Genomic DNA, 27230 nt, shown 5'->3' with positions numbered 1-27230 from the left:
ATCTGAATAGTAAAAGGTTTACTTTCTTTATTCCTAATAGGCTTAAGGCTCTAATTTAGGCAAGGGCCCACGGTTCATGGTGGGCCTTATTAATTAATTAAAGGGAAACCTAACCGAATTAAATCATATTTAATTATTATTAACGGGATTAATTAAATAATTAATCCGGGATTGAAGGCCGTAACACGGGGTGTTACAGTCGTGGCTAGGGTCGTGACTCTGATCTGGTGCACACTGTGTTGTGCACCAGAAGGTTTTTCATCTGCAAAATCAAATCCAAACAAGTCCAAAACAATCTCAACAACTCACAAACAAATACTAAATCACTTCTTTTCCAAATCCGGATTAGCGGACCGGATGTGGAAAAGTGAGGGACTAGTTGATGGGGTGAGAACCCCAACCCAAGAAGGGAATCCAAGACAAGGAACGTGGACTAACAGTGAAAGAAGCCCAGTGAAAGCTTGGGCCGAGTCCAGGAGTTGGCCCAGGCCCAAGCCCATGAAGAAACGGCTCAGAGCCATTAAGCGAGCGTTGAGAAGCCTCATTTAAAAAACCCGGCCCCGGAGCCGTTGGAGGCATTCAAGGCAGTACTCGGTCAGACCGTTACGGATTCAAGGAGCCGTTGGCCGATCCGGTAACGGCACCCAACGGCTCGGTGATTGTAATTAGCCTTGAAGTCAGCCATTAATGGCCTTCAAGTCGGTAGGAGGGGAGCCTGCTATATAAAGGCTCCTCCACCCTTGTAATCCAGACAAGTTGATCCCGGGAGAAAAGAGAGACACACTCGAAGCCATTAAAAAGATTTCCATTTCTTTTACAATCTTGTGTGAAAGGTGAATCCACCAACTAAGGTTGTGTTGGACCTCACTGGGCCCGAAAACCCAAAAACCAACACTGGCGCCGTCCGTGGGGATCGATACAAAGAGCTACGTGACTTTCTGAGCAGGGCGAGTCCCGAAGTCGAACGGTAAAGCGTCATAAACATGTCGGAAGGACGAGACCAAGCAAACAACCGAAACAACAGGATTGAGGCAGATCTAAGAGACCAATTGAACCAGCGAAATGCTCAAAGTCAAGGAAATGAAACGGGTCCGGTGAACCGACAGCCACCTATGATACCCCTCACCCCGGAACAACTCCATGCGATCGGACGAGCCTTCGCCGACGCGAGTCGAGGTGAGAGGGAACAGTCGGTTTCTCGGCCGATGCCTCGCCATCAACAACTGTCCCAGAGGCCGGAAGACGGACAGGAAAATCAACGGGCAGAGAGCCAGCCAGTACGATCAGTCCACTCAAGGCTGGGTCCGAATGCTGGGCGGCAGCCTGCACGAGAACGACTAAGAGAAAGGGAGCCCAGCCGCGCACCAGCAGGACCTCGAGATCGGGAAACCGGTCGAGAAAGAGCTCGCACCAGAAAAACTAAGACTCAGACACGACGGACCGAGCGAGTAACGCGCAACGATGACCGACCGGCCCAATCTGAGGTCGGCAAAAGTACGGAGTCCACAGGAAACTGCACTCACAACGAAGGCGACGTGGCCCAATTGGCCATAGAGGTACGAGATCTGAAAGAACAAATGGGGGGAAAGACCAAATCCCCTGGGCAGACGTTGCTCACCGCTTTGCCATTCTCTTCCGAGATCATGTCCTACAAAGTACCTGGCGACTTTAAATTTCCGAAACAAGCCACCTTCGATGGATCCGGAGACCCACGCGAACATCTGCTTAGCTATCAAGCCAAAATGCAGGTCTTGGGAGTGCGAGACCCGGTGATGTGTCGTGCCTTCTTGCCCACGCTGAAAGGTTCAGCACAAAGGTGGTTAGTGGCGCTGCCTCCCAAGTCGATTCATAGTTTCGAGGAGTTAGCCGACCGCTTCATGAGCCACTACGCGGCCAACATCAATCCTCAGAAGGATCTGACTCACCTGGGAGACGTTCACCAAGAAGAAGGCGAATCTCTGAAAACTTATCTAGCTCGCTAGCAGAAAGAAATCCAATCTATTGAGGAAGTCGAGGACCAGACTGCGCTCACCTTCTTCATCGAGTCCTTGCGGTCCGGTCAGCTATACAGAGATCTGCGGGACAACCGCCCGGCCACCTACGCAGAAGCCATACACATGGCCAACAAGAGGGCCAACACGGAACAAGCTATGAAGCACAAACGACAACGCGAGGTCGGAGGACCCGCCGGTGGGAAGAGGACGCGAGCCGAAACAAAGGAAAGGCGCCCGGAAGTGACCCGGCTACCCGATGTCAGACGGCCATACGACAAGCCCGTCGCACACCCCTATAGGCCGGTTCCTGAACGGCCAGTGCACGAGATACAAGCAGTCGCTCTTCCTCCGCCTCCGCCGACTGACGACCACGCAGTAAGCAATGAGGCAGGTAAGACCTCTAAATACTGTCGTTACCACAAGTCCTATACTCACAGCACGGAAGAGTGCTTCTATTTGAAGAAGATCATAGAAGGTATCATCCAGCAAGGGACCCCGCCTCCTAATCAGTGGAGGCGGAGGTCGGCTACTCGGGGGGACGGGGATCCCACCGCCGCCACGGAGAGCAGCCGGGGCAAGCAGCTGGCTTCTGAGGAAGACGATGCTCAGTGGCATCAGAAGCCGGTTATCAATATGATAGTTGGCGGACCGGAAGGTGGGGACTCGGCGAATACTCAAAAGGCCTGGGCTCGGCAGCTATATGTCGGGACGGTATATGGGCGCGAGGAGAACTCTAAGAAGATATGCCGAGAGCCCATCACTTTCACTGATAGAGATTTACCCACGGGAGAGACGCCGCATCGAGATGCGCTGGTCATTGCGATGGATATCAATGGGGTAGTCGTTCGCCGGATCCTGGTTGACACGGGGAGCAGCGTCAACGTGCTATACCTCGAGACCTTCGACAAAATGGGGCTAACCCGAGAACAGCTAAACCCCGTTAAAACGCCACTCGCCGGTTTTACGGGGGACTCGGTGGAGGCAGAAGGATCCATCACCCTGCCTGTCGATATTGGCGGTCATCCCGACGTGCAGAGGCTTAGTATAAAGTTTATCGTGGTAAACCTGGCCTGCTCCCACAACGCTATACTCGGTCGACCGGGCCTGGAGGACCTAGGAGCTTTGATTTCCATCGAGCATCTCTGCCTAAAGTTCCGTACACCAAGTGGGATAGGCACGGTGCATTGCGACAGGAGAGTCGCCCGCGACTGCTACCTGCAGGCCTGCCGAGGGATGGGCAAGCGCGAGATGCAGGTCCATGAGATCACGGAAAGGCCTCCAAAGAAGGCGACGATACCTCACCCGGAGCCGGCCGTAGAACTGGAGGAGGTTGAGATTGACCCTGATCAACCGGACAGGCGACTCCGAATTGGGGTCGGCCTCCCCGAGAAAGTGCGAAAGGAGGTCATTAAGGTGCTTCGAGAGCATCAGCTGGTTTTCGCCTAGGGTCCGGAGGACATGCCTGGTGTCGACCGATCCATCATCGCTCATAGACTCACCGTGGATCCTAGCCATCGGCCAGTCGTGCAGAAGAAACGGTATCTCGCCAATGATCGAAGGGAGTTTGTAAAAAAGGAGGTGAGCACGTTGTTGGCAACGGGCCATATTCGCGAGGTCAAATACCCGGAATGGTTGGCAAACGTAGTCCTCGTACCCAAGCCCCCGGCTTGGCGGATGTGCGTTGACTACACCGACCTTAACAAGGCCTGCCCGAAAGACCCGTTTCCCTTGCCACGGATCGATCAGCTAGTCGACGAAACCGCCGGGTCGGCCCTGTTAAGCTTCATGGACGCCTTCAGAGGGTACCATCAAATTTTCATGCACCCTGCCGACGAAGAGAAGACCGCACTCCTGACACTGGATGGAGTGTATTGTTATCGAGTCATGCCATTCGGGCTCAAGAATGCCGGAGCTACTTATACCCGGATGGTAGCCCGGCTGTTCCAAGATCTGTTGGGAAAATCCATGGCCGCATACGTGGACGACATGCTCGTCAAAAGCCGGGAAGAGAGCAAGCACGCGGGGGATCTGGCCGACTGCTTTCAAGTAATGATAAGATATAACCTTCGGCTGAACCCTAAGAAATGTGCCTTCGCGGTGCAGGGCGGAAAATTCTTGGGATATATGGTTACCAAGCGAGGCATCGAGCCCAACCCAGAGAAGGTCCAGGCCATCATCGATATGCAGCCTCCCAGCTCCGTCAAAGACCTGCAACGGTTGACTGGTCGACTGGCTGCCCTCAGTCGCTTCCTGAGCAAGGCGGCGGACAAAACCGTGCCCTTCTTCGAAGCTATGAAGAAGAAGGAAGGCTTCGCCTGGACAGCCGAGTGCCAGCAATCGTTCGAAGAATTGAAACGATACCTTTCTACGCCTCCCGTATTGACCACCCCCCAGGTGGGTGAGCCTCTGTTTTCATACTTGGCCACTTCCCCTAAGGCGGTGAGCTCGGTGCTGGTCCGAGAAGAGGAACGTGCCCAGCACCCGGTATACTACGTGAGCCGCTCCTTGAAGGCCGCCGAAACACGGTACACGGCCCTAGAGAAAATTGTTTATGCGCTGGTGATCACCATGCGCAAGTTGGTGCCCTACTTCCAAGCCCACGCTGTCCGAGTACTAACTGACCAACCACTGGGGAGCTTCCTGCGAAACCCCTCGTCGTCCGGTCGCTTGGTGAAATGGGCTGTGGAATTAACACAGTACGGGATCGAGTATCAGCCACGACCCTCTATAAAGGATCAGGTTTTGGCCGACTTCTTGGTCGAATGCACAGCGGGAGAGGAGGAAAAAGAGCACACCTCAGAAGATGGCTTAGGCGAATGGTGGGAGATGCACGCGGATGGAGCCTCCAGTCGACAACATTGTGGGGGCGGAGTTATGCTGATCACACCGGAAGGGTTCCGACTGTATTATGCACTGAGCTATTTGTTCCCAACGACCAACAACGAGGCCGAATATGAGGCAGTACTGAATGGCCTTCGACTCGCCAGGACGCTGGGAGTAGGACGGCTACGGATCAAGACCGACTCCAGATTAGTAGTCGGACAGATCTCCGGAACGTGTGAGGCCAAGAACGCCCGGATGACTCTGTATAAGGAGAAGGCGGTGGAGATGTTAAAGGAGTTCGGGGCCTACGAAATAGAATATATCTCTCGGACAGACAACGTGGAGGCCGACATACTGTCCAAGATCGCATTGGAAGGAGTACCAGATCACCTCATCAAGATTTGCCAGAAGGAAGAGCTGAGTCGGCCGAGCATCGAGGAGACGCCGTCGGAAGTCCAGCACGTGACTCACGCAGAGTGGGACAAAGAGAAAAACCCCGAGATATTTTGGATCGAGGATATCCGACGGTTTAAGGAGACGGGCGAATTGCCTAAAGATCCGGGGGTCGCCGCTAGGGTTCGACGGAAAGCCCCTTCGTTCCAAATCCTCGATGGGCAGTTGTACAAGCGATCATTTGGTGGTCCTCTTCTGAAATGTCTGCTCAGGCCCGAAGCCGAGAAGATAATGGATGAAGCCTATAGAGGCATCTGCGCCGCCCACCAGGGCGCCCACACACTCGCTCGAAAGCTAGTCGTCCAAGGGTACTATTGGCCGACCATGATGCGGGATTGCATCGAGTGGATAGCAAAGTGTGGCGTATGCCAAGCCTTCGCCAGGAAGGACACGCGACCGGCCACCTTTTACACCCCGGTCACCACGGCCATCCCTTTTGCTAAATGGGGAATCGACTTGTTGGGACCGTTGCCAGTCGCCCCGGGAAGCTTGAAATTCTGCGTAGTGGCCATCGATTACTTCACCAAGTGGATCGAGGCCGAACCTCTAGCCACCATCACTGAATATCAATGTCGACGCTTCCTATGGAAGAAGGTGATTTGCCGTTTTGGCCTACCCGAGCACATCGTTAGTGACAACGGTCGACAATTCGACTGCCAAGCGTTCACCGATTTTTGCCGTCGGCACAATATCCGTCACACCAAGGTATCCGTGGCATACCCCCAGGCCAACGGACAAGTGGAGAACGCGAATCGGACCATAGTAGACGGAATCTGAAAGAAGTTAGAAGATATCGGGGGAAATTGGGCGGATGAGCTTGACCGAGTCCTATGGGCTTATCGTACTACGCAACGGCGAGCGACCGGCGAAAGCCCATTTTCCCTACCATACGGCTTCGAAGCCAAGGTCTCGATAGAAGTCGTAGAGCCCACTCACCGAGTCCGCAGTTATTCCGACGAGGAGAACGAAGAGAACCTCCGAATCGAGAAGAATTTCTTAGAAGAGAGAAGGGAAGCTGCGGCCGCCAGGATGGTCAAGTACCAAAAAGCTGTAAAAAGGTATCGAGACCGAAGGATCCGCCCATGAACCTTCCAAGTCGGAGATCTCGTGCTACGAGACCGGCAGGCGAGTCAACCCACGGAGGGGGGCAAGTTCGTAGTCAAATGGGAAGGACCGTACCGTATTGCCACGGTGGTCCAAGCCGGCACCTACAAGCTTGAAACCTTGGAGGGCAGGCCCATAGACCGGATCTGGAACGTCATCCATTTGAAGAAATTCTACCAGTAGAAAAAAGGTTAGCCATGTACAGGCACCTAAGTTTCGAAACTTGAATAAAAAGAGCACGAATTACAGCCAAATTCTGCTTGGACTCGGCGAAGAAAAGATAGGAAACAAGGGCCCAGACCCTTAGTCGTTTCCGAGAAAAAGCCAAAAGGAGTCGCCTCGACTGAGGGACTCGGCGAGTATATAGAGAAACAATGGGGCACTGACCCTAAACTGTTTCTAAGATAGAAAAAACCTAAAGGGTCGCCTCGACTGAGGGACTCGGCGAAAAAAGATAGGAAACAAGGGCCCAGACCCTTAGTCGCTTCCGAGAAAAAGCCAAAAGGAGTCGCCTCAACTGAGGGGCTCGGCGAGTATATAGAGAAACAATGGGGCACTGACTCTAAACTGTTTCTAAGATAGAAAAAGCCTAAAGGGTCGCATCGACTGAGGGACTCGGCGAGAAAAGATAGGAAACAAGGGCCCAGACCCTTAGTCGTTTCCGAGAAAAAGCCAAAAGGAGTCGCCTCGACTGAGGGACTCGGCGAGTATATAGAGAAACAATGGGGCACTGACCCTAAACTGTTTCTAAGATAGAAAAAACCTAAAGGGTCACCTCGACTGAGGGACTCGGCGAGAGAGATAGGGAACAAGGGCCCAGACCCTTAGTCGTTTCCGTGAAAAAGCCAAAGGGAGTCGCCTCGACAGAGGGACTCGGCGAGTATATAAAGAAACAACGGGGCACTGACCCTAAACTGTTTCTAAGAGAAGGAAAAGCCTGAGGGGTCGCCTCGATTGAGGGACTCGGCGAGTATATAAAGAAACAACGGGGCACTGACCCTAAACTGTTTCTAAGAGAAGGAAAAGCCTGAGGGGTTGCCTCGACTAAGGGACTCGGCGAGAGAGATAGGGAACAAGGGCCCAGACTCTTAGTCGTTTCCGTGAAAAAGACAAAGAGAAGTCGCCTTGACCAAGGGACTCGGCGAGGTAAGATCCGAGATGGATACTTGAATCCTTAAAAATGTTTCTGGCGAACCTTAGGAGTCGCCCCGATTGAGGAATTCGATTTTGAGAATCACGAAGTGGTTAAAGAGTGATCGAGGCCAAGACCGTTCAAAAGAAGCAAAAAGCAAGAAATTTTTATTAATAATAAAGGCCCGAGAAGGAGGCCAGCCCATACAAAAAAGGCTATCTAAAAAAGACTAGCCCTAAGCTACTAGGGGGAGAGTGTCGACGTCGACCCTCTCAACTTGCTCTCCTGTCGTTGGTCCAGCGGGGAGATCAGAAGAAGGATCCTCTGCTTGGAGGGGGGCTCTGCAAGCTCTGAAGGCTCGGCCACGGGTAGAACCGCCGGATCTACAGGCTCCGCCACGGGGAGAGCGGCCGGATCCACAGTCGATACGAGCTGATCAGTCGCCGGAAGGAGGTCTAGTAGTGGCTTGAGGCCCCAGCTCTCGGGAGTAAAAGCAGGATCTCGGGCCAGCAGGGCGGCGTAAGTTTCCGTCTGAGCTTCACGGAAACCAAGGCGATAGTCGCGCTCGCCCAGATCCAGGAGGTAGTCATCCCCCTTCGGCGTCGCCAGCCACTCTTGGGCAATCTCCTTTTGCCGAGCCGCTATTGCCGCCTTCACATCCGCCTCAAAGGCCGCCGACTTCTTATAGTCCTCCATCGAAGTCGCAGCAATAGTCGCAGCCTTGTCCCACTCCTCCTCCCACTGACGGGTAACCCTTAGCATCTCGGAGGTGTGTACCTCCACCGACTTGGCATGCTTAGCCTGCTCTGCCAAGAAAGCCTCCTCAGTTTGGCGCACTCGGGTGGCAAGAGACTGCAGCCCGGTCTTGTACTCCCTCAGCCGCCTACGCATTTCCATCTGGAAAGTGAGGTTCTACAAGGCAATAGGACGTCAGATAAAAAGAAGAAAAGAGCGGGAAAAATAGCAGGACGGAAACACTTACGCGGTATGATTGGCGAAGCGAGGCCTCGATGATGTACTCGTCCGGTAGGGCGCCAGTCGTCTCCACGTCCTTAGGAAGAAGAACGTGTTCTGCCCAGGAGCGGACGGAGGAACTGCCTTGCCAGATCTGGGCATCCTCGTCCACCTCAACACTCAACCGGATCCTCTTCGGAGCCGGCGCATCCGACTGCTCGACCGGCCGCTTGTTGCTTGGACTCTCAGATGGAGGAGGAGGAGGCAGTCGAGTAGGCGAGACGACGGGCGACGGCGTCAAGTCAACCACCGTACGTGGTGGTGGAGGAGTCGACTTTGGAGCCGGTGACGGCTGGGATGAAGAGGCCGCAGCAGTGCCGGTGGCGCGTTGAGTCAGTCGGCGCCTCATCTTTTCAGCTCTGTCAACCATCTCTGGAGTCGGAGCGGCAGCCTCGTCGGAATTGGTGGAGTCGGAGTCGTAAGGACCTGCAAAGCAGAAGAAGATTAGTGTTAGCAGTCGGACAAGAAAAGAAAGAGAAAAGAAAGGCATGGGAGAACTACCTAAGGTGGTCGCGCCGTCTGGCAGCAAGCCTCGTTTTACCATGGCTCGGACCCGAGACCAGTACTTAACGGAGTACGGCCCGAAGCCCTTCAAAAACTCGCCACCCTGGATCGCATCTTGAGAGAAGACGGCGCGCCGAGAGCAGGGCTTGAATAGAGCGGCCGGCCACAAGGTCGGAAAGGTGAAGGAAGAAAGAGCGGGACGAACAAAGAAGTAGAGGGGCTTCCAGTCCTTGATAGAATCGGACAACCCCTGGAAAAGCTGTCGCCCCGGACGGGCGGCAACCTGGACAAAGCCCAGCGAGTGCGAGCCAACCTTATTCACAGTAAAGAGATACCGAAACAGGTCCAGATCCGGCTCACACATCCACCAATGGCAGAGATTTATGAAGCAGGTGAGGAGGCGATGAGAATTGGACACTTGTTGACCCGGAACAAAATTATAGTGGCGAAAGAAGAGGGAGAGAAATCGACACGGAGGAACTCGGAAGCCGAAGGCAACCGAGTGCAAGTGAATACCCACAAAACCCTCCGGTGGGTCATGAATGGGCCGGCCCTCCGGGGCAAAGACTAAGGCCGAAGGCCCAAGTAAAAAGCGGGCCATGTCCAGGTCCGCCACAGTAACGACGGACGGTGGCCCGGCCGGCCGGGCGATAGAGTCAAACTTGCCTCGCGGCCGTCCGGCGCCGTCTGGCAGAACCGCTACCGTCGTTAGAGGAGCAGGGCTCATGGGAGTAGCCGCCCCTGAAGAAGAGGGGGTCGGTTGAAAAGAAGACGTCGATGGAAGACCGTCCGGAATTTCCATGCGACGGGGAGAAGAAGAAGAAGAAGAAGAAGAAGAAGAAGAAGAAGAAGAAGAAGAAGAAGCAGAAGAAGAAGAAGAAGAAGAAGAAGAAGAAGAAGAAGGAGAAGAAGGAGAAGAAGAAGAAGGAGGAGAAGGAGAAGAAGGAGAAGGAGAAGAAGGAGAAGAAGAAGAAGGAGAAGAAGAAGAAGGAGAAGAAGTAGAAGGAGAAGAAGTAGAAGAAGGAGAAGAAGTAGAAGAAGTAGAAGAAGGAGAAGGAGTAGAAGGAGGAGAATGAGGAGAAGGAAGAGAAGGAGGAGAAGAAGAAGAAGGAGGAGAAGAAGAAGGAGAAGAAGGAGAAGGAGAAGGAGGAGAAGGAGAAGGAGGAGAAGGAGAAGAAGGAGAAGGAGGAGAAGAAGGAGAAGGAGAAGAAGGAGAAGAAGGAGAAGGAGAAGAAGGAGAAGGAGAAGGAGAAGAAGAAGAAGAAGGAGAATGAGAAGAAGGAGAAGGAGAAGGAGAAGGAGAAGGAGGAGAAGGAGAAGGAGAAGGAGAAGGAGAAGGAGAAGGAGAAGAAGGAGAAGGAGAAGAAGGAGAAGAAGGAGAAGAAGAAGAAGAAGAAGAAGAAGAAGGAGAAGAAGCAGAAGAAGGAGAAGAAGGAGAAGAAGAAGGAGAAGAAGAAGAAGAAGAAGAAGAAGAAGAAGAAGAAGAAGAAGAAGAAGAAGAAGAAGATGAAGAAGATGAAGAAGAAGAAGATGACGGGGAAGTCGCCGCTGGGTTCTCAGCCGAGCGACGACGAGAAGAAGAAGAAGGGGAGGAGGAAGACATTTACCAACCTGAGTGTGGACTGAGGAAATTGCAGAGAGGATCGGAGGTGCTTGGCGCTGAGTATGGAAAGTTGGAGAAAGTGAGGAGAAGAGAGAAGAAGATGGCTATTTAAAAAGGGGGAGAACCCCAACGGACGGCCACGCGTCGCCCTCTCATTGGAGAAGAGAAGGGTGACAAGAAGTGAAAAGACGCCGTAATTAATGCCTCGGAAGGCGAAGAGACGGTTCAGACCTAGGGCTAGCCTACGGGCGGCGCGTCTGCCCTAGGCGTGAACCGGTGGCAGTGACCCGGCCTGCTAAGCTAAAAGCTCATCGTAGGCCACGGCTTCTGGGCCCACCGGGTCTAGGTTGGAAGTTTCCAGAAAGGTCCAATGGAGCCGGTGCTCGCAAAAGATTCCGGTCTCAGAGTCGGACAACCAGATTTGACGACTCCTCAACAGAGAAAGTTCCCATGGGGGAGGGGTTGGAAGTCGATCGAGGAATGGATAAGCATCAAGTAAAACAGGAAAGCATGAAATTTATTCGATAAACACAAAAGTACAAGACCCAAGACTCGGCCGAAGGCAAGATACAAGGGAAAAACAGATCAGGGCTTGGCTTCCTTCTCCTCCGACGGGCAAGCAGGCGGAGGACCCTCCAAGAAGTACTGGGGTCGGAAAGGCAGAGGACTCGGCTCAGGCTCCGACACCTCGTCTAGATATACAGCCGGCTTCCCATCGTCGATCATTTGCAGGGGCCTCTCTAGGGCGCTCGGAGACATAGCCACCCCAAAGAGCGGAGGAACCTCCCACACTCCCAGCCGTCCACCACTGGTTCCATTTCCGCGACAGCCGGCTCCGTACGCATCAGGTCCAGCATGTCCGGAAGCACCACAATGGGGTCTGAAGCCGAGTCGCCCTCCATTAGCCAGCCTCTTTTGCTTCAGCTTCTCCAGTCGAGCATGCTCCTGGTTGCGGATGGACCAGCGGCGATCACCGTCTCTATAGCTCATAGTTCCGCACTTTTAAAAATGAGGTATATTGTGATTTGCACGAACCATGAATGGTCCTTATATAGCCCTATGGAAGCGAATACCTAGGCGAGAATCACGGAAGAAATTGTAACTGACGTGATTGAACCGGATTAGACGGATGGCGTGAATCCCTGTCAGAGATTAGTCCCATCAAATCCGCCTGGGAAGAGCAAGATTCGCACGCCTCGCAGAAAAGATTAGATTCACTCGAGATATGGGGAATCTTGCAGATGTCAGACTGAAAAAGGCCTGACGATGTGGCCGACCCCTCAACCAGTCGGCCGGAAGGATACACGACAAGCACGAAATATAGGACAAGGCGGAAAAATAGCATTTTATTGAGAAGATGGGGGTACAACGAGTCGGGAGCTTATTACAACCGGAAATAATTAAAATGCTCCTAAGTAAGCCCCTCGGAAACATGAAGCCAACACTGGTCGAGGTGATCACTCGCCGGGTGAAGAGGAGTCGCTTCCAAAGAACATTCCCCCCGATGGCCCAGGGGGAGAAGGACAGAATGAATCCCAGAAGGACGGCATGAGCGGTAGGTCCACAGGCTCCTCGTCATCAGGATACGTCTCCAAGTAACGAGCGCAATCCTCATCATTCATCAGGCCCGTGACTGGCCCGTCCGGGTCATCCAGTGGGATAGAGAACGTCATGCGAAAAGTCAATTGTTCAGGGACGGTCACCTCCACGAAGGACCCATCTTGAGAAGTCACCCTGGCGGTCGTTGGAGTCGGCAGACAGAGAAAAGATGGCACGACCTCTCGCTGAGGTGGGGTCGGCGGTTGAGGAGCTGAGGAGGTGGCACCAGCAGGAGATCTCCGAGAAGTCGGTCGAGGAGCTTTCTTCTTGCTTTCCCTCTCAGGTCGAGTCCGCTTCGAAGGAAGGGAGCGTCGAGGAGAGCCGAAATCAATTCGCTTCCCTTTTAGAGGTGAGCGACCCATGGTGGACCCGTGGATAAGATGAGGAGAGTAGGAAGCCATTTATAGGAGCTGCATAGAGCAAGGAGAATCCAAACGGTTCCGTTGAATCCGGAAAGATGGCAGAGAATCCGGGTGCCATAAGGGATATTGAATGCATGGATCCGGTGATTGAAAGAGACGATCAGTTACTACTTTTCCAAATCCGGATTAGCGAACCGGATGTGGAAAAGTGAGGGACTAGTTGATGGGGTGAGAACCCCAGCCCAAGAAGGGAATCCAAGACAAGGAACGTGGGCTAACAGTGAAAGAAGCCCAGTGAAAGCTTGGGCCGAGTCCAGGAGTCGGCCCAGGCCCAAGCCCATGAAGAAACGGCTCAGAGCCATTAAGCGAGCATTGAGAAGCCTCATTTAAAAGACCCGGCCCCGGAGCCGTTGGAGGCATTCAAGGCAGTACTCGGTCAGACCGTTACGGATTCAAGGAGCCGTTGGCCGATCCGGTAACGGCACCCAACAGCTCGGTGATTGTAATTAGCCTTGAAGTCAGCCATTAATGGCCTTCAAGTCGGTAGGAGGGGAGCCTGCTATATAAAGGCTCCTCCACCCTTGTAATCCAGACAAGTTGATCCCGGGAGAAAAAAGAGACACACTCGAAGCCATTAAAAAGATTTCCATTTCTTTTACAATCTTGTGTGAAAGGTGAATCCACCAACTAAGGTTGTGTTGGACCTCCCTGGGCCCGAAAACCCAAAAACCAACAGTGACTAAAATAATTTATTCAAACACCAATCAATCGCAAAAATTTTTAATGGACTGAAAATGGCTATTTTTGAATTTCTTAAAATTGGATTTATAAAATAAAATTTTGGGTTGTTACAAAGGAACAAACCACACATACAAGCATATCAACATCAAACTAGCATGCTTATCAAACGGGTAAACCAAAATTAGTTCCAAAGAACGTTCAAGACTCACATTAGCCCAACGAATCACAAAGATGGACCCTTAGCATGATTCAAGACACCAAATCCTACATGGATTCCTAACATACCGTTCTAGACATACGAAACATCAAGAAGACTCACAAATAGCCCAATAAATCAACATCGGGAGGTCAAAACATCAATACCGAGGAAAAAGAATCACGGGGAACAAATCCCCGCCAACAACCAACAACGTTCCCCCGCGAGTGGGGCCACGGGTGGACCTCTACCCATGGTTCCGCCCGCGGGTACTCACCCACGAGAACCACATACCCCGCGGGTGGGGCGGCGGGTAGGCCTCTGCCCGCTGTTCCGCCCGCGGGTACTACCTGTACTCCAAAACATCCCTTCGGGGATTTTCAATAACAATGCCAAGTTCAAGTCCAAAACACTCAAAATCTCACACACAACAATAATATGACTTGAACCCAAGAAATAGCCAAGCAATGGCATTCAAGAACCCTAAGAACAAGCTCTAAACATGCATCACCACAAGATAATGCATCAAATCTCACAAATCAACACAAGAATCACAAGTAGAAGCCAAGAATCATCATATAAGTAAGAAAATAGATTTTGTAAAGCATGGGTTACCTTTGTAGCCTTACACTTCCACTTATCACCCTTAAAAGCCTTTCCTAGAGCTCCTCTTCCACACCAACTTCTCACACATAAGAAAACACAACAAAGATCCAATCTTTAGAAAAAGACACCTAAAAGAAGGTTAAAAACACTAAAAAGCCAAGGATCTTACCCCTCCATATGCTCAAGATGAAGAAAGTAGGAACCTTGGGAGAAAATCTTGCAAGACTTGGATGCTCAAATTCTAGCTTGGAGAAGAAGCTAAATCATTTAGAGAGAGGCTAGAGGTTTTTGTGTTTTAGGTTGAAGGGTGAATGAAATGAAAGAGTCTTGCTAGGTTAGCGTGAATCACAATTCTTAGGTAGAAAGACATTCCTACCCTTACTAATGTTGGAAAGACAAGGGAACAAGGGCACAATTCAAGAAGCACAAGGTACAACCTTTTGACTTAAGTGACTAGTCAAAATCTAGTCCTTCGACTATTAAATTTCAGGATTTTAGAAATAGATTAGCAAGGAAACTTGGATTAATTCTTCAATTAATCCCCGATTAGTGTTTGGATTTTACGGGGTGTCACAGATGTTCAATTATTTACGAAAATGTCACCGTATTTTTTTTATCCATTAGATCTGGACACGTGTCGCGCGCTGATTCATTCGCATATTCCCTCCTGGGCGCTTCATTCGCACCTATATATATATATATATATATATATATATATATATATATATATATATATATATATATATATATATATATATGGTGATGCTCAAATGAGAATTCCTCATCCCACAAGAACTTGCGAACTTGTACATAAATGCTAAATTGCTAAAAAAAGACAAGGTCAAATTTCTAAATATTAATATACGAGAATCAACTTAGTTTTCCATGCATCTATTTCTTTAATGTAACAAAACTAACTACACATTTACACCAAATGTGTGTGTGTGTGTGTGTGTGTGTTTTTTTGCAAACTAGCATAACTAACCCAATTGCACATGAGACACTACTTAGCCAAAAAGAACTATACAAGCAATGAAAATGATGACAATGACAAACCTATCCTAAAGCGAATTAACAAAACTTAGAGTAATTCTAACCAAAAGTAGTATCTACTACCTAATACTATATAAACTAAAATAAGTATTTAGATAATTATTTTTAGAAAAATGTAAATTAAACATTAATTTTAATGTCAACTATAATGATCTTCTCATATATAATCTTGCGTTGATATACTTTGAGTTACTTATTTAAATATGAATATTATTGGGCATTAAATCAGTCGCGGAATGCGCGTATAAAACTAGTAATTAGATATAGTGATCTAGTGGCACGAAGTGGCTCTCCCGAATGGGAGGTCGAGCGGTATTGACCCTTTGTAAGCTCATTCTAATCTCTGATGAGTGATAACTAATAATGAAGACACATAATTCATATTCATAATGTATAGAATTTATGTTCATAATACACAGAATTCATATTCATTACATCATAGTATAGAATTTATGTTCATAATGCTTCTATGCATTATGAACATGAATTATGTACAATATAAAATCAAATTATGTGTGATGGACCAGAGTTCGCAGTGCAATGTGGACTCGGGTCCACAATATAACGATCGATGAACCGCGGAGCGTTATGCTGTGCAACCGTGTGCACCATGCATGGTGCACACGGTTGCAAAACGACGCCGTTTCACTATAAAAAAAAAAAAAAAAAAAAAAAAAAAAAAAAAAAAAAAAAATCTCGTTCGAATTGTAGTTAACGGCATTAGGCGATTTCATTTCGTATTCAAACAGTAGGATATATCCATAAATTTATAACTATATATCCATAAATTCATAACTATATATCCATAAATTCATAACTATATATTCAGAATTATATAACTATATATTCATAATTTGACAACAGTACATTCAGAAATAATAACTACACATTCATAATTTCATATCCATATATTCATAATTTCACAACTAGACATTTATAATCACATAACTATATATTCAGAATTCTTAAAGTGCTTGTTCACAGAGAACTATATCCATAATTTCAAAACTACATATCCACAACTTCATAACTATATATCCATAACTTCATAACTATATATTAATAATTACACGTTGATTGGGATTTTTGTAAAAAAAAAATAATAATAATAATAAAAAAAAATAAAATTGATTGGTGGAATTAAACGATAGTGATACCGTTATTCTATCATATTAAAATAGTATCGCTTTGCAACTGTGTGCACAACACAACATAATTTGCGATGAACCGCCTAACGGCCCTAACCAGTGATTTTGCGTTTGGGCGTAGACTAATAAATATTCCATCTACAAAACTGTTATGCGAGTCCAAACATCAAACACCTTATAGGCGCTAAAATGGAGACATCTTCTTCCACATCGTATACTGCGGAGACTGTCCTTCGAACCCTAATCACCAGAGGCTGGTCTTTCCGCGACATTGATCAAGTCAAATTACTCCTTTCAGCTCAAGCTAGCTCGCCCACCATTGATTCAATCGAATCAGAACTTATCAATTTGGACTTGCGATCCATCGGCGGCAAATCATTACCAGACTCTTCTTCTCTTCGCAAACTTTCTCATCTCCGGGGCCCTTTAGTCCTTCAAGTACTTCACTTCTCTTTCTCGTTCTCTCTGTCTAGTTTCTGTGCATGCAAGTAATTAAGGTTTATTTATTTATTACAAATAGTGTGATTGTAATGTTGATAAGATATGTACTTATATTTTTCTGCTGATTGGCATTGTCCTTCACTCTTTGCATCTGGCCTTAACTAAACTCGACCTCATGATTTATTTCTATTAATTATGACATTTTGGTTGCTGTTGCAAGTCTTCTAGTGTCTGGACAAAACTTTTCTGAATGAACTTCGGAGTTGGCAGCGTTTGTCACCAAAATGAATGGATTAGCTTGAGTCAGAAGCAAATAAAGTAATTGTACAAGATTCTGAGTGATATTTGTATAAAAGCTTAACCGTGATAGCCTTCATAGTTAATGTTCAACAATGATTTTGGTTGTGTTTGGTTCGCATATGGGAATCGGAATCAGAATGAGAATCAAATACTTAGTAATGGTAATGGATTTTGGTGAAAGTATTTTGCATGTTTGGTAGCATGGTTGCAATAGGCGCTAGGCGCTAGTCGGGCGGTAGAGTAGCGCCTATCGCCTAGACGGCCTAGGCGGTCGCCTAGGCGGCTAACTGAAAAAAATGAAAAACAGTGCAAGTGTATAGGTGCATATATGTCATATTATACATACATATACATACATATATATATATATATATATATATATATATATATATATATATATATATATATATATATATATATATATATATATGTCATATAAATGAAAAAAATTAGCAAGTTCGAGTCGATTGGGTTAACTCGGTTAACTCAACAGAAATTAACTCGGCGTAATCGGCCGAGTTAGGCGCTAGGCGGCCGGTCTCTTAGGCGGGAGCCTAGGGGGGAAATCGCCACGGCCTAGAGGCGCCTAGCGCCTAGGCGCCGATTACTCGGTGCCTAGGCGGGATTTTTGCAACCCTGTTTGGTAGTGGGTGGAATTGGAATGATTACCAATATTGTGATGTTTGGTTATGTATGACCCTATAGTGGGAATAAAGGTTTTAAAAATACAAAAACAAAAAATCAAGACAATTGATCCTAATATAATGACATCCAAAGCACCAATATGAACAAAATAATCAAAACAAAAAGTTGTCCAACCAAACAAGATGGAATGATACCCGTTTTTAATTGAAGGCGTAATCAAATCACATTATTGTGTTCTAAAAAGTTGTCCAACTAAACACTAACTATGATTTTGATTCTTAGTCTTGGTGTGTAAACCCATGAACCAAACACATCCTTTATTCCTTCTTGAATCATAACATGTCTTTATGAAAATAAATAGGAATTATCTGTTGATCATGGACGGTTCGGTTGAAATGTTGAGTGTATAAACCATAGGGGAAAACACTGCTATGTTTTACTCTTAAGAAGACCTCCCAAATTCTTAGAAGCTTAGAATCCAACTTGGAGGCAAAATGTTCACAGAAAAATGATTAGAATGCTGATGGTACTAAATTTGTGGTAAGTTTCTCTATTAGTGTCATATGACAAAATGTTGACAGAAACTTGGTACTAATGATTTTAACCAATAACAACTCCAGTCACATATTATGGGATTTTCAGCGAGTGTCTTTCTTACTTTTCTAGTTAATATATAACATATCAGTTCTGACTTTTCCTTCTTGTAAATGGGGTTATGACTAAGTTTAGTATAGTTGTGCCTTTCCACATGATAATTATGCATTTTCTGCTTAGCTTCAAGTTTCAACCCTACTTTTCCTAACGTATGCCCACCCTACTTTTGTTTTTTGTTTTGTTTTGTTTTTTTTTTTTTTTATATACTCCATAATTTTTAATGTTTATTTGTTTTTGTTTTTGTTTTGTTATTATTATTTATTTATTTATTATTGTTATTTTGTGGTTGTAGATATCTTCTGTTAGAGATATATCTTGCAGCAAAATGACTGAGAGTTCAGGAAATACAAAAAATCGGCGTCTTTTGAGATTGAAGCTCACTGATGGACACTCTGAAGTAACTGCTATAGAGTACTCTTACATACCGACAATTCCTGATGATGTTATACCTGGCACTAAGGTATTCTGTATTTTGAATGAAGATTAGTCTGATATTTTGTGAGTTATGGTTTCCTTCATGGTAGACTTTCCATTTCTTTCAGATCCTTATCAATTTCAAAATCTGTGTATGCAATGGTTCATTATTATGGGTATATATTGACTCAACTCTACAGCAAAATTTGGTGACCACTCTATGACTCTATCATGTACTTGACTATCCATGGACCTCATGTTCTTTTGTGTGTGTTGTATCATTACATGCGAACTTCTTTCATAACATTCTCCAACATTCATGTATGCATGGAATTATTGTAAAATATGTTTGGTGGCTCCAATTAGTTAGCATAATTATCTTCCATAGTAGGTACATTGGGAAGGCGTACTGGCACAATTTAATGAATTAGTACTAATTGAATTGCACTCTTGGTTCACCGAGTTCAGTTAGTTTCCAGTTCATGATATTATAACTCCTGAGAAATGCTCTGGGCGTTCTTTAGTTTCATGATCCTAACTATTTGTACCTCAACTTGGCTACTAAAATCAGGATCACTTGTTTTTCTTGCAAATACCTGGCCTCTCTAACTTATTTACAATTTGTGTTCCTGGCAGGTCCGCTTGGAAAATAAAACTGTAGTTCGTAGTGGTATTGTATGTTTAAATGCCAAAACAATTGTTGTTCTAGGTGGTCTTGTTGAGTCACTTTATGAGGAATGGCAAATGAACCAAAAATATTCAGGTGTACCGCGCTCATCTTTGAGACAATTGCAAGAAGAAGGCTATTCTGGTCCTCCACCATTTGAAAAGTTGCAAGTTAGAGCTTATCAACAGAACCTTGCTCAGCAGAAGAGAGATTCCCGTAAGTGTTATGATACTAATCTGGTATACATAAATATAAATGTATATAATATACATATACATATCTATGTGTGTGTATATGACTATATGGGTGTATTATATATGCATGTATGTACACTTGGTCCCTGCTGTTTGATGGTATATAATCTGATGACAACTTGACTTATATCTCTTTGTACACATTTTGGTCTGAGCTTTATGGAACTAGTCTTGGTTCTTGTCTAATGGGTAGATATTTTAAATGCATGGTCAGGTGTTTTATCTGTGAAGTGTCCACTCTGTAGTGAAGTTTTATCTTTTTGTCTCTTCTAAAGATGATTTTGCTGAAGCATTTAAATATCTTTACTGAACCAAATAGTGAAATATTTGCTGTGCAGAGTTTTCCATGTCTTCCTCTAAAAGTTCTGTATACAAACCTACTGGAAAAAATGATAGTTCTATGACCCCCCAGATCCATAATGATTCAAGGAATGATACCATGAGTGATGATCTGAAGCAACCTACTCATTCTGAAAAAAATGAAGAAAAGCCAACCAGCTCTGAAGCAAGACCAAAAGAAGGTGTGTCCCATATTAGTTCTGGTACAATGCAAGTGATGTTTTCTATTTAAAAAAAAAAGAGACAAAATTGCAATTAATAATCTTTAAGGAATTGTCCCTTGATACTTGAGAATAGCAAAGTGATTCTTTATCAAGGGAAAACAAGAAAAGAAGTGGTATATTCATCTGAATAAGCAAGGAAATTATTGTGATTTCAATTGCTTGCTCTTAACTTCTAATTTGACATAAATGATTGAAAGTCTTGTAATTTAAGCACTTGATGTCCACTGAAGATGGTGTTTCTCAATCTTTAACAGTTGCAGAATCTTTTCCTGTTCAAAACCAAGCAGCTTCACAAAAACTGCTTCAGAAAATGAGCCAGCCTACCAGGGGTAATCATCGCACAAGAGGTCAAAGACATAGGGGGAAGGGAAAAGAAGAAGACTCACATCTTCTTACTCTTGATGAATGGGAAAGGAGTAAAACAGGAAACTTTTCAGGAACTCAAAAAATTTCTGATATTAGCCAGGACGAGGATCTTGCAAGGCAGCTTCAAGAGCAGTTTGATTTGGAAGATGTTCATGTAAGCTATTTCATGCAACGATTTTGTCTGCCTTTATAATCTGCTCTACCTTTTTTGGACTTTATCGTGGTGATGGATCTACCATCATGGTCAAATTCATCTTGGGGTTATCCCTATACTTCCATTATTGTTACCAAAGTAAGAAGGGGAAATTGGAATTCAATTTTTTTTCATAGTGGTGCTGCACTCAGCACTACACTCCTATATTGAACTTGGTTTCTCGGTCTCACCAAATGCTACTATATACACAATGTAGATATTGATTTTTAAATAGATTCTCTTTTCATTAGAGAGTTCCATGGTGGTTTGAATATGATATTTGTCATCACTATTTATTTAGGTACAAAAAGATTCTAGCACAACAGATGCAGAAAATATAAGGCTGAGCATGTTCAGATTTGACAGAGATGATGCAAGAGCTCATGGCACAACGGGGTTTAGAGGAAGAGGAAGGGGAAGAGGAAGAGGAAGGAGGGGGGGAGGCAGAGGGAGAACTTGATTTTGTTATACCGTTCAGCCTCCTGTCATGTTTTCTCAGGTCTGTCTTTTATGACAGGCAATTTGTATACATGAAAACAATCCAACATATACAAACATTTCAATCTCAATGTTGGCAAGCATTTGTTGCATTTCCTTGCAGTTGTTTATTTTCATCTGGAAGCTTAGTTAACACCAAAAATGAAGGACAGGCTGGGTTTCTCCACCATCCTATTTGGCTATCTCACTGGTAATTGACTTGGTTACTCGTCTACTTCATTATTCTGCTACATCCAGCCTTATTACTCAAACGTAGAATTTGTTTCTAGTTTGTCTTGCTCTCTTGTGTGCCTTGGGAATATGTGGGGTTACAAAGTTCGGCAAATTATACTATAGACCAGGTTCTACCTTGTATTGTGGATCTTGGTTCAAAAATAACCTTCAAATTCTGTACTTGCAACCGTGTTTGTACCTGTAAACAAATTGAAGGCACATTATATGGTAATTACATACACAACATTATAACTACAGATACATAAATTGTTAACTGCAGGTATAGAATATATTAATTGTAGACACATGATATGTTAACTAATATTTTATGTGTCTATAGTTAATATATTTTGTACTTGCAATTAATCATTTGTGTGTCTGTAGTTATCACGTTATGTGTCTATAATTATCATGTTATGTGTCTTCAATTTGTTTATAGGTATAAAAATTATTAATGCAGATACATAATTTTTGGACCATGATCGGGTATAACAATTGATAAAGCTCTAGGACGGATGTTAGCTGGACTTGAGATTTTTGGCGTTGGAGTAATGCAAATTTGATAAAGCTGTTTCATATTTATTTGGAAAAATGATTCTTGCACGTACATATTTGGGTCAATGCCATGAAAAAATGTATATATAATACCCAAAATCGTCCTCGACTATAGTGGTTTTTCTCAATTTCGTCCTAAACGACTTTGGTGACCTAATATTGTCCCAGACTTTTGTGTTTCGCTCAATTTAGTCCTCCATTTGTTATTCCGTCAAATTGGTGTTAAATTAAGGGACAAATCAGTAATGTCAATATTGATCTCTCTTTACTTTCAACTTGTGAAGTGCGAAATTCCTCTTTCTTGTACGAATTACACCCAGAATTACTCCCGGACCTGCAAATCAAATTTTATATTCGCAATTTTAGGAGTAATTCTAGGAGTAATTCGTAAAAAAAAAGGGATTTCGCAGTTCACATGTCTATGAGTAAAGTGACGCCAATATTAAAATTACTGAATTGTCCATTTATTTAACACCAAATGGACAGAATAATAAATGAGGGACTAAATTGAGTAAAAACACAAAAGTCTAGGACTAAATTGAGCGAAACACAAAAGTTTGGGACGATATTAGGTCACCAAAGTCGTTTAGGACGAAATTGAGAAAAACCACTATAGTCGAGGACGATTTTGGGTATTAACTCTCTCTCTCTCTCTCTCTCTCTCTCTCTCTCTCTATATATATATATATATATATATATATATATATATATATATATATATATATATATATATATATATATATATATATATATATATCTAACCCATTGTGATTGTGGTGCTTCTTTTTTTTTTAAATACTTATAATTCTTTACAAGGTAGTATCTGTCTTATGCTTTCTCAAATATTTTCAGTCTAAAAAATTTAAGTCCCTACCACCAGAGTTTGAACCTTTGAGCATCCACTTGAATATGTAATCGGAATGTCATCGCACTACATGGTAGTTGACACTGCGGTGCTTATTTACTTGTTCCAGGTCCGTCAAAGAAGACAAATATGTGAAGGATATCTGTGGCTGACATATTTTTGTATATAATTAAATCTAGTTGCATTCCTTTTATGTAGCATTGTTAGACTGCTTGTTACAACAACCTACTAACTACTCATTATCTTCTTTCCCTTGTATGCTATTTAAAGTTGATTGTTTTACATCAATAATATCAGTTAAGTTCATAATCTATTATGGTATCAGAGCCTAATTTCTCCTACGAAGTTTTTTTCCTTCCCCTTCCAAATGGCTTCCGCTACTACAACCACAATAGTCCAATTAAATGTCCCAACACACTTCCCAATTAAACTCACGACCGTGAATTTCCCGGTGTGGCGGCGTCAAATTCATGCCACACTTGTTGGGTTTAATCTCTTTGGCTATGTTGATGGTACAACCAAGGAACCAGCCAAATTCACTGATCGTGCTCAAACTTCTGTCAACCCGGCTCATTTAGCTTGGTATCGTCAAGACCAAGTTATTGTCAGTGCTCTACTTGGGAGCTGTACTGACACCATACAGCCCCTTATCTCCTCGGCTACGACAGCCCATGATGCGTGGCAACGTCTTGTTGCTAGTTACGCTAGTGCCTCACGAGGACGTATCATATCCCTCAAGGCCAAACTCACAAGGAATCCGCGAGGGTCTCGGTCCATCACCACTTATCTCAATGACATGCGAGCCATAGCTGATGATTTAGCGTTGGCTCAGTGTCCCGTATCTAACGAAGATCTAATCGTCTATGTGTTGACTCAGCTAGGCGAGGATTACAGTTCCATCACGTCGGTCATCCGCGTTGGTGAGAAACCTCTTTCTTTTGGCGAGTTGGCAGATGTGCTGACTGACCATGAACGCCAATTGACAGACGCAGATGCTTTGCGTCATCCCTTTTTACTACTGCTAATGTTAGTCAACGCACCTGGTTACCCCCGCGGCACAACCACCAGTCCAACACCAACCGGAGGGCCTGCAACAATAACAATCATTATGGCTCCAATCGGCAACAAGGGGAACACAATCGCTCAGGTATCGTCTGTAAGTTTTGTTATCTTACGGGTCATGAAACAAGGGTGTGTCGCAAGCTAGCCCGATTTTTAAAGGAGCATGATGTTCCTCCTGTGCAATCCTATGTATCTCCTACCGCCAATTCAATGACTAGGGCTTCTCCTTCCTGGATGTTTGATAGTAGGGCATCTCACCATGTGACACCAAGCCTCGCTCCTCTGCAGAATTTCGCTGAGTATAGTGGATCGGATGAAAAACGCCTGGGTGACGGTAATTCCTTACAAATATCCCATATTGGCCAATCTATCATTCCCACTCCTTCTAATGTTCTCACTCTAGATAATGTCTTGCGTGTCCCACAGTTACACACTAATTTAGTTTCTGTTTCCCAGTTATACAAGACTAATCGTGTGTCTGTTGAATTCTTTGATTCTCATTTTCTGGTCAAGGAACTTCGAACGGGGATTCCGCTGCTACGGGGGGTGAACATTAATGGTGTCTATTTTGGACCAGTTGCCTCTCACCCAACCGTTCATGCTACGCAGTTGGCTTATTTGTCTCAGTGGCACCAACAACTTGGCCACCCGTCGAATAAGGTGTTGCAACGCTGTAATGTTCCAGTCTCCATGTCATCGCTGCAATGTTCATAAAAGTCATAAACTGTCTTTCTCTAAAAATACACTTGTTAGCACTAAACCTTTGCAACTTGTTTATACTGATGTGTGGGGGACCTACTGAGAACTCTATTGATGAATTTCGCTATTATGTCATTTTTGTAGACCACTTCTCAAAATACATTTGGCCATACCCCATGAAACGTAAATCGGATGTGTTTATAATATTCATTCATTTCAAATAGCTAGTGGAAAAATATTTTAGCCTGTCAATTATTTCTGTTTACTCAGGTAATGGGGGCGAGTTCATGAGACTTGGGCCATTTTTTAATACTCACGGTATCTCTCATTTCACCACCCTGCCACACACTCCTGAGCACAATGGTGTCACAGAGCGACGACACAGGCATGTCGTGGAAACTGACATGTCTCTTCTTCACTCCGCGTCTTTGCCATCCTCATACTGGACCTACGCCTTTCAGACAGCCGTATATCTTATTAATCGGCTCCCTACTCCAATTTTAGGTAATCAATCCCCATTTTATGTCTTGTTCCAACAATTGCCTAATTATGCCAAGTTACAACCCTTTGGTTGCCTGTGTTTTCCTTGGTTGCGTCCCTATACCACCAAGAAACTACAACCAAAGTCACGTCCATGTATTTTCCTTGGCTACTCGAACACCCAATCCGGTTATAAATGTCTAGATGTTGGTTCGAATCGTATTTATGTATCTAGGCATGTTAGATTTGTGCCTCATATGTTTCCTTATAACGATTTGCCGAAGTCATCTAACAACTTACCTTCTGCTTCTAATGATTCAGAATCACGTCATATTTTGTGCAAGTCGTCTCCTTTGTCTACACAGGTAGACCCCGTGGGTGTTCCAACACTCGTTCCAACACCTGCTCCAACTCCAGTTCAAAGTCCAGTTCCAACTCCAGTTCAAAGTCCCGTTCCAACTCCAGTTCCAACTCCGATTCCAAGTCCAGTTCCAACTCCGGTTCCGACACCAGTTCCAACACCATCACCGTCGGCTGCGTCCAATCCATCGTCTCCCACTGTCTCAGGAAATGGCCAACATGCATCCCAATCCGTGTCTGACTCACAACCTGCCTCCACCTCCGAAACGTCTCAACCGTTGAATAATGTTCGTCGTTTCACTCGGGAGCGTCATCCTAATCCTAGGTATTCCGATTATGTCATTAACCACACCACTTCCCTCCCTTGCCTCCTGCTTTAGAACCTTCTACCGTCGCCCAGGCTCTTAAAGATGCTCGGTGGAGGAAAGCAATGGATGAGGAGTTTGAAGCGCTGCAACGTAACAACACGTGGCAACTGGTTCCCCGCGGAGCGGCTGTTCCGATTGGTTACAAATGGGTTTTCCGTGTTAAGCGCAAACCGGATGGGTCGGTTGATCATTTTAAAGCGCGGCTTGTCGCTAAGAGATTCTTGCAGACTGCTGGCCGGGATTATTTTGAGACATATAGCCCAGTTATGAAACCGGTCACGGTCCGTATCGTTCTGACCATTGCTTTGAGTAATAGCTGGGGTCTGTGCCAGCTAGATATCAATAATGCGTTCCTTAATGGAACATTGCATGAGGAGGTTTTTATAGAGCAGCCTCCCGGGTTTGTTGATCCGTCTTTTCCAGCTCATGTATGCAAACTGGCCAAAGCCTTATATGGTCTTAAACAGGCTCCCAGGGCTTGGTACTTGGAACTTTCCCAGTTCTTGTTGCGTTGTGGGTTTTTGAAGTCACAGGCAGATGCATCTTTGTTTGTTTATTCTGCTAATGATATTATTGTTTATTTCCTGGTGTATGTCGATGATATTATACTAACAGGAAATAATGTTGCATGGCTTGATCAATTTGTTGAAACTCTGGTAGCTCGCTTTGCCCTTAAGGACCTTGGTCCCTTGCATCACTTTCTAGGTGTTGAGGTTGTTTCAACACCCACTGGCATGTTCCTGTCTCAGAGTCAATATATCACAGACATACTGGTTCGTTTTGAGATGGATGGTGAAAAAGCTGTTTCAACGCCACTTGCAACATCAGACAAGTTACTCCCTGCGCAATCCGGTATTGATACGGTGGATGTAACTCAGTATCGGCGTCTTCTTGGCTTGTTGCAGTACCTGGTCATCACTAGACCTGATGTGTCCTATGCAGTTAACCGGCTCTCACAGTTCATGCATATGCCTACGGAGGTGCAGTGGCAAGCTGCGAAACGGTTGTTACGCTACCTGAAGGGTACGGTGTACCATGGGTTGTACCTCCGTGCCGGGCAGCCTCTCTCACTAAGTGTGTATACGGATGCTGATTGGGGTGGCTGCACTACCAGTGGGCAGTCCACTACCGATTATCTATTGTATCTTGGGACCAATCTCGTCTCTTGGAAATCCACTCGTCAAAAATCAGTTTCGCGCTCGTCTACAGAAGCCGAATATCGAGCCTTGGCGAATGCTGCTGCAGAAGTTTTGTGGGTTAAGAATTTGTTGCATGAGCTTCGACTGCAGCTGTTGGGGCCT

General features: G+C 45.5%; 4 protein-coding genes across 5 annotated transcripts; all 4 read left to right on the top strand.

The window, feature by feature from the left end:
• The first annotated feature begins 2117 nt into the window (after nucleotides 1-2117).
• On the top strand, nucleotides 2118-3440 carry LOC109155651. The gene has a single exon (XM_019303277.1). The coding sequence runs from the start codon at nucleotides 2118-2120 to the stop codon at nucleotides 3438-3440; it is 1323 nt and encodes a 440-aa protein (XP_019158822.1).
• A 12-nt stretch (nucleotides 3441-3452) lies between these two features.
• Nucleotides 3453-6047, top strand: LOC109155640. Its single transcript, XM_019303267.1, has one exon. The coding sequence runs from the start codon at nucleotides 3453-3455 to the stop codon at nucleotides 6045-6047; it is 2595 nt and encodes an 864-aa protein (XP_019158812.1).
• Nucleotides 6048-16441: 10394 nt separating this feature from the next.
• On the top strand, nucleotides 16442-21541 carry LOC109154661 (tudor domain-containing protein 3). 2 transcript variants are annotated; one of them, XM_019302403.1, is made up of 7 exons: nucleotides 16442-16770; nucleotides 18665-18832; nucleotides 19423-19669; nucleotides 20046-20228; nucleotides 20525-20790; nucleotides 21131-21328; nucleotides 21431-21541. In XM_019302403.1, the coding sequence occupies exons 1-6, from the start codon at nucleotides 16522-16524 to the stop codon at nucleotides 21287-21289; spliced, it is 1272 nt and encodes a 423-aa protein (XP_019157948.1). In that variant the 5' UTR covers nucleotides 16442-16521; the 3' UTR covers nucleotides 21290-21328; nucleotides 21431-21541. The 2 variants fall into 2 exon arrangements, with proteins under 2 accessions (XP_019157948.1, XP_019157944.1); XM_019302399.1 differs by having other exon boundaries at nucleotides 21131-21541.
• A 1786-nt stretch (nucleotides 21542-23327) lies between these two features.
• LOC109155631 lies at nucleotides 23328-24167 on the top strand. Its single transcript, XM_019303257.1, has one exon. It carries the CDS (start codon nucleotides 23328-23330, stop codon nucleotides 24165-24167), a length of 840 nt encoding a protein of 279 aa, XP_019158802.1.
• The last annotated feature ends 3063 nt before the right edge of the window (nucleotides 24168-27230 follow it).

Source organism: Ipomoea nil, unplaced genomic scaffold (assembly GCF_001879475.1).
Source record: "Ipomoea nil cultivar Tokyo-kokei standard unplaced genomic scaffold, Asagao_1.1 scaffold0276, whole genome shotgun sequence".
Taxonomy (NCBI): domain Eukaryota; kingdom Viridiplantae; phylum Streptophyta; class Magnoliopsida; order Solanales; family Convolvulaceae; genus Ipomoea; species Ipomoea nil.
Note: the sequence above shows the minus strand (reverse complement) of the source record. Positions and strands in the feature narration are given on the sequence as shown.

What these genes read in the sequence shown, in the direction of transcription:
- LOC109154661 (XM_019302403.1), top strand. Translation starts at nt 16,522, where the DNA reads ATGGAGACATCTTCTTCCACATCGTATACTGCGGAGACTGTCCTTCGA. An exon ending in GGGGCCCTTTAGTCCTTCAA is followed by an intron (nt 16,771 to 18,664) that starts GTACTTCACTTC and finishes TTGTGGTTGTAG; the next exon opens with ATATCTTCTGTTAGAGATAT. An exon ending in TCAGCAGAAGAGAGATTCCC is followed by an intron (nt 19,670 to 20,045) that starts GTAAGTGTTATG and finishes TTTGCTGTGCAG; the next exon opens with AGTTTTCCATGTCTTCCTCT.
- LOC109155631 (XM_019303257.1), top strand. Translation starts at nt 23,328, where the DNA reads ATGGCTTCCGCTACTACAACCACAATAGTCCAATTAAATGTCCCAACA.
- LOC109155651 (XM_019303277.1), top strand. Translation starts at nt 2,118, where the DNA reads ATGGCCAACAAGAGGGCCAACACGGAACAAGCTATGAAGCACAAACGA.
- LOC109155640 (XM_019303267.1), top strand. Translation starts at nt 3,453, where the DNA reads ATGCCTGGTGTCGACCGATCCATCATCGCTCATAGACTCACCGTGGAT.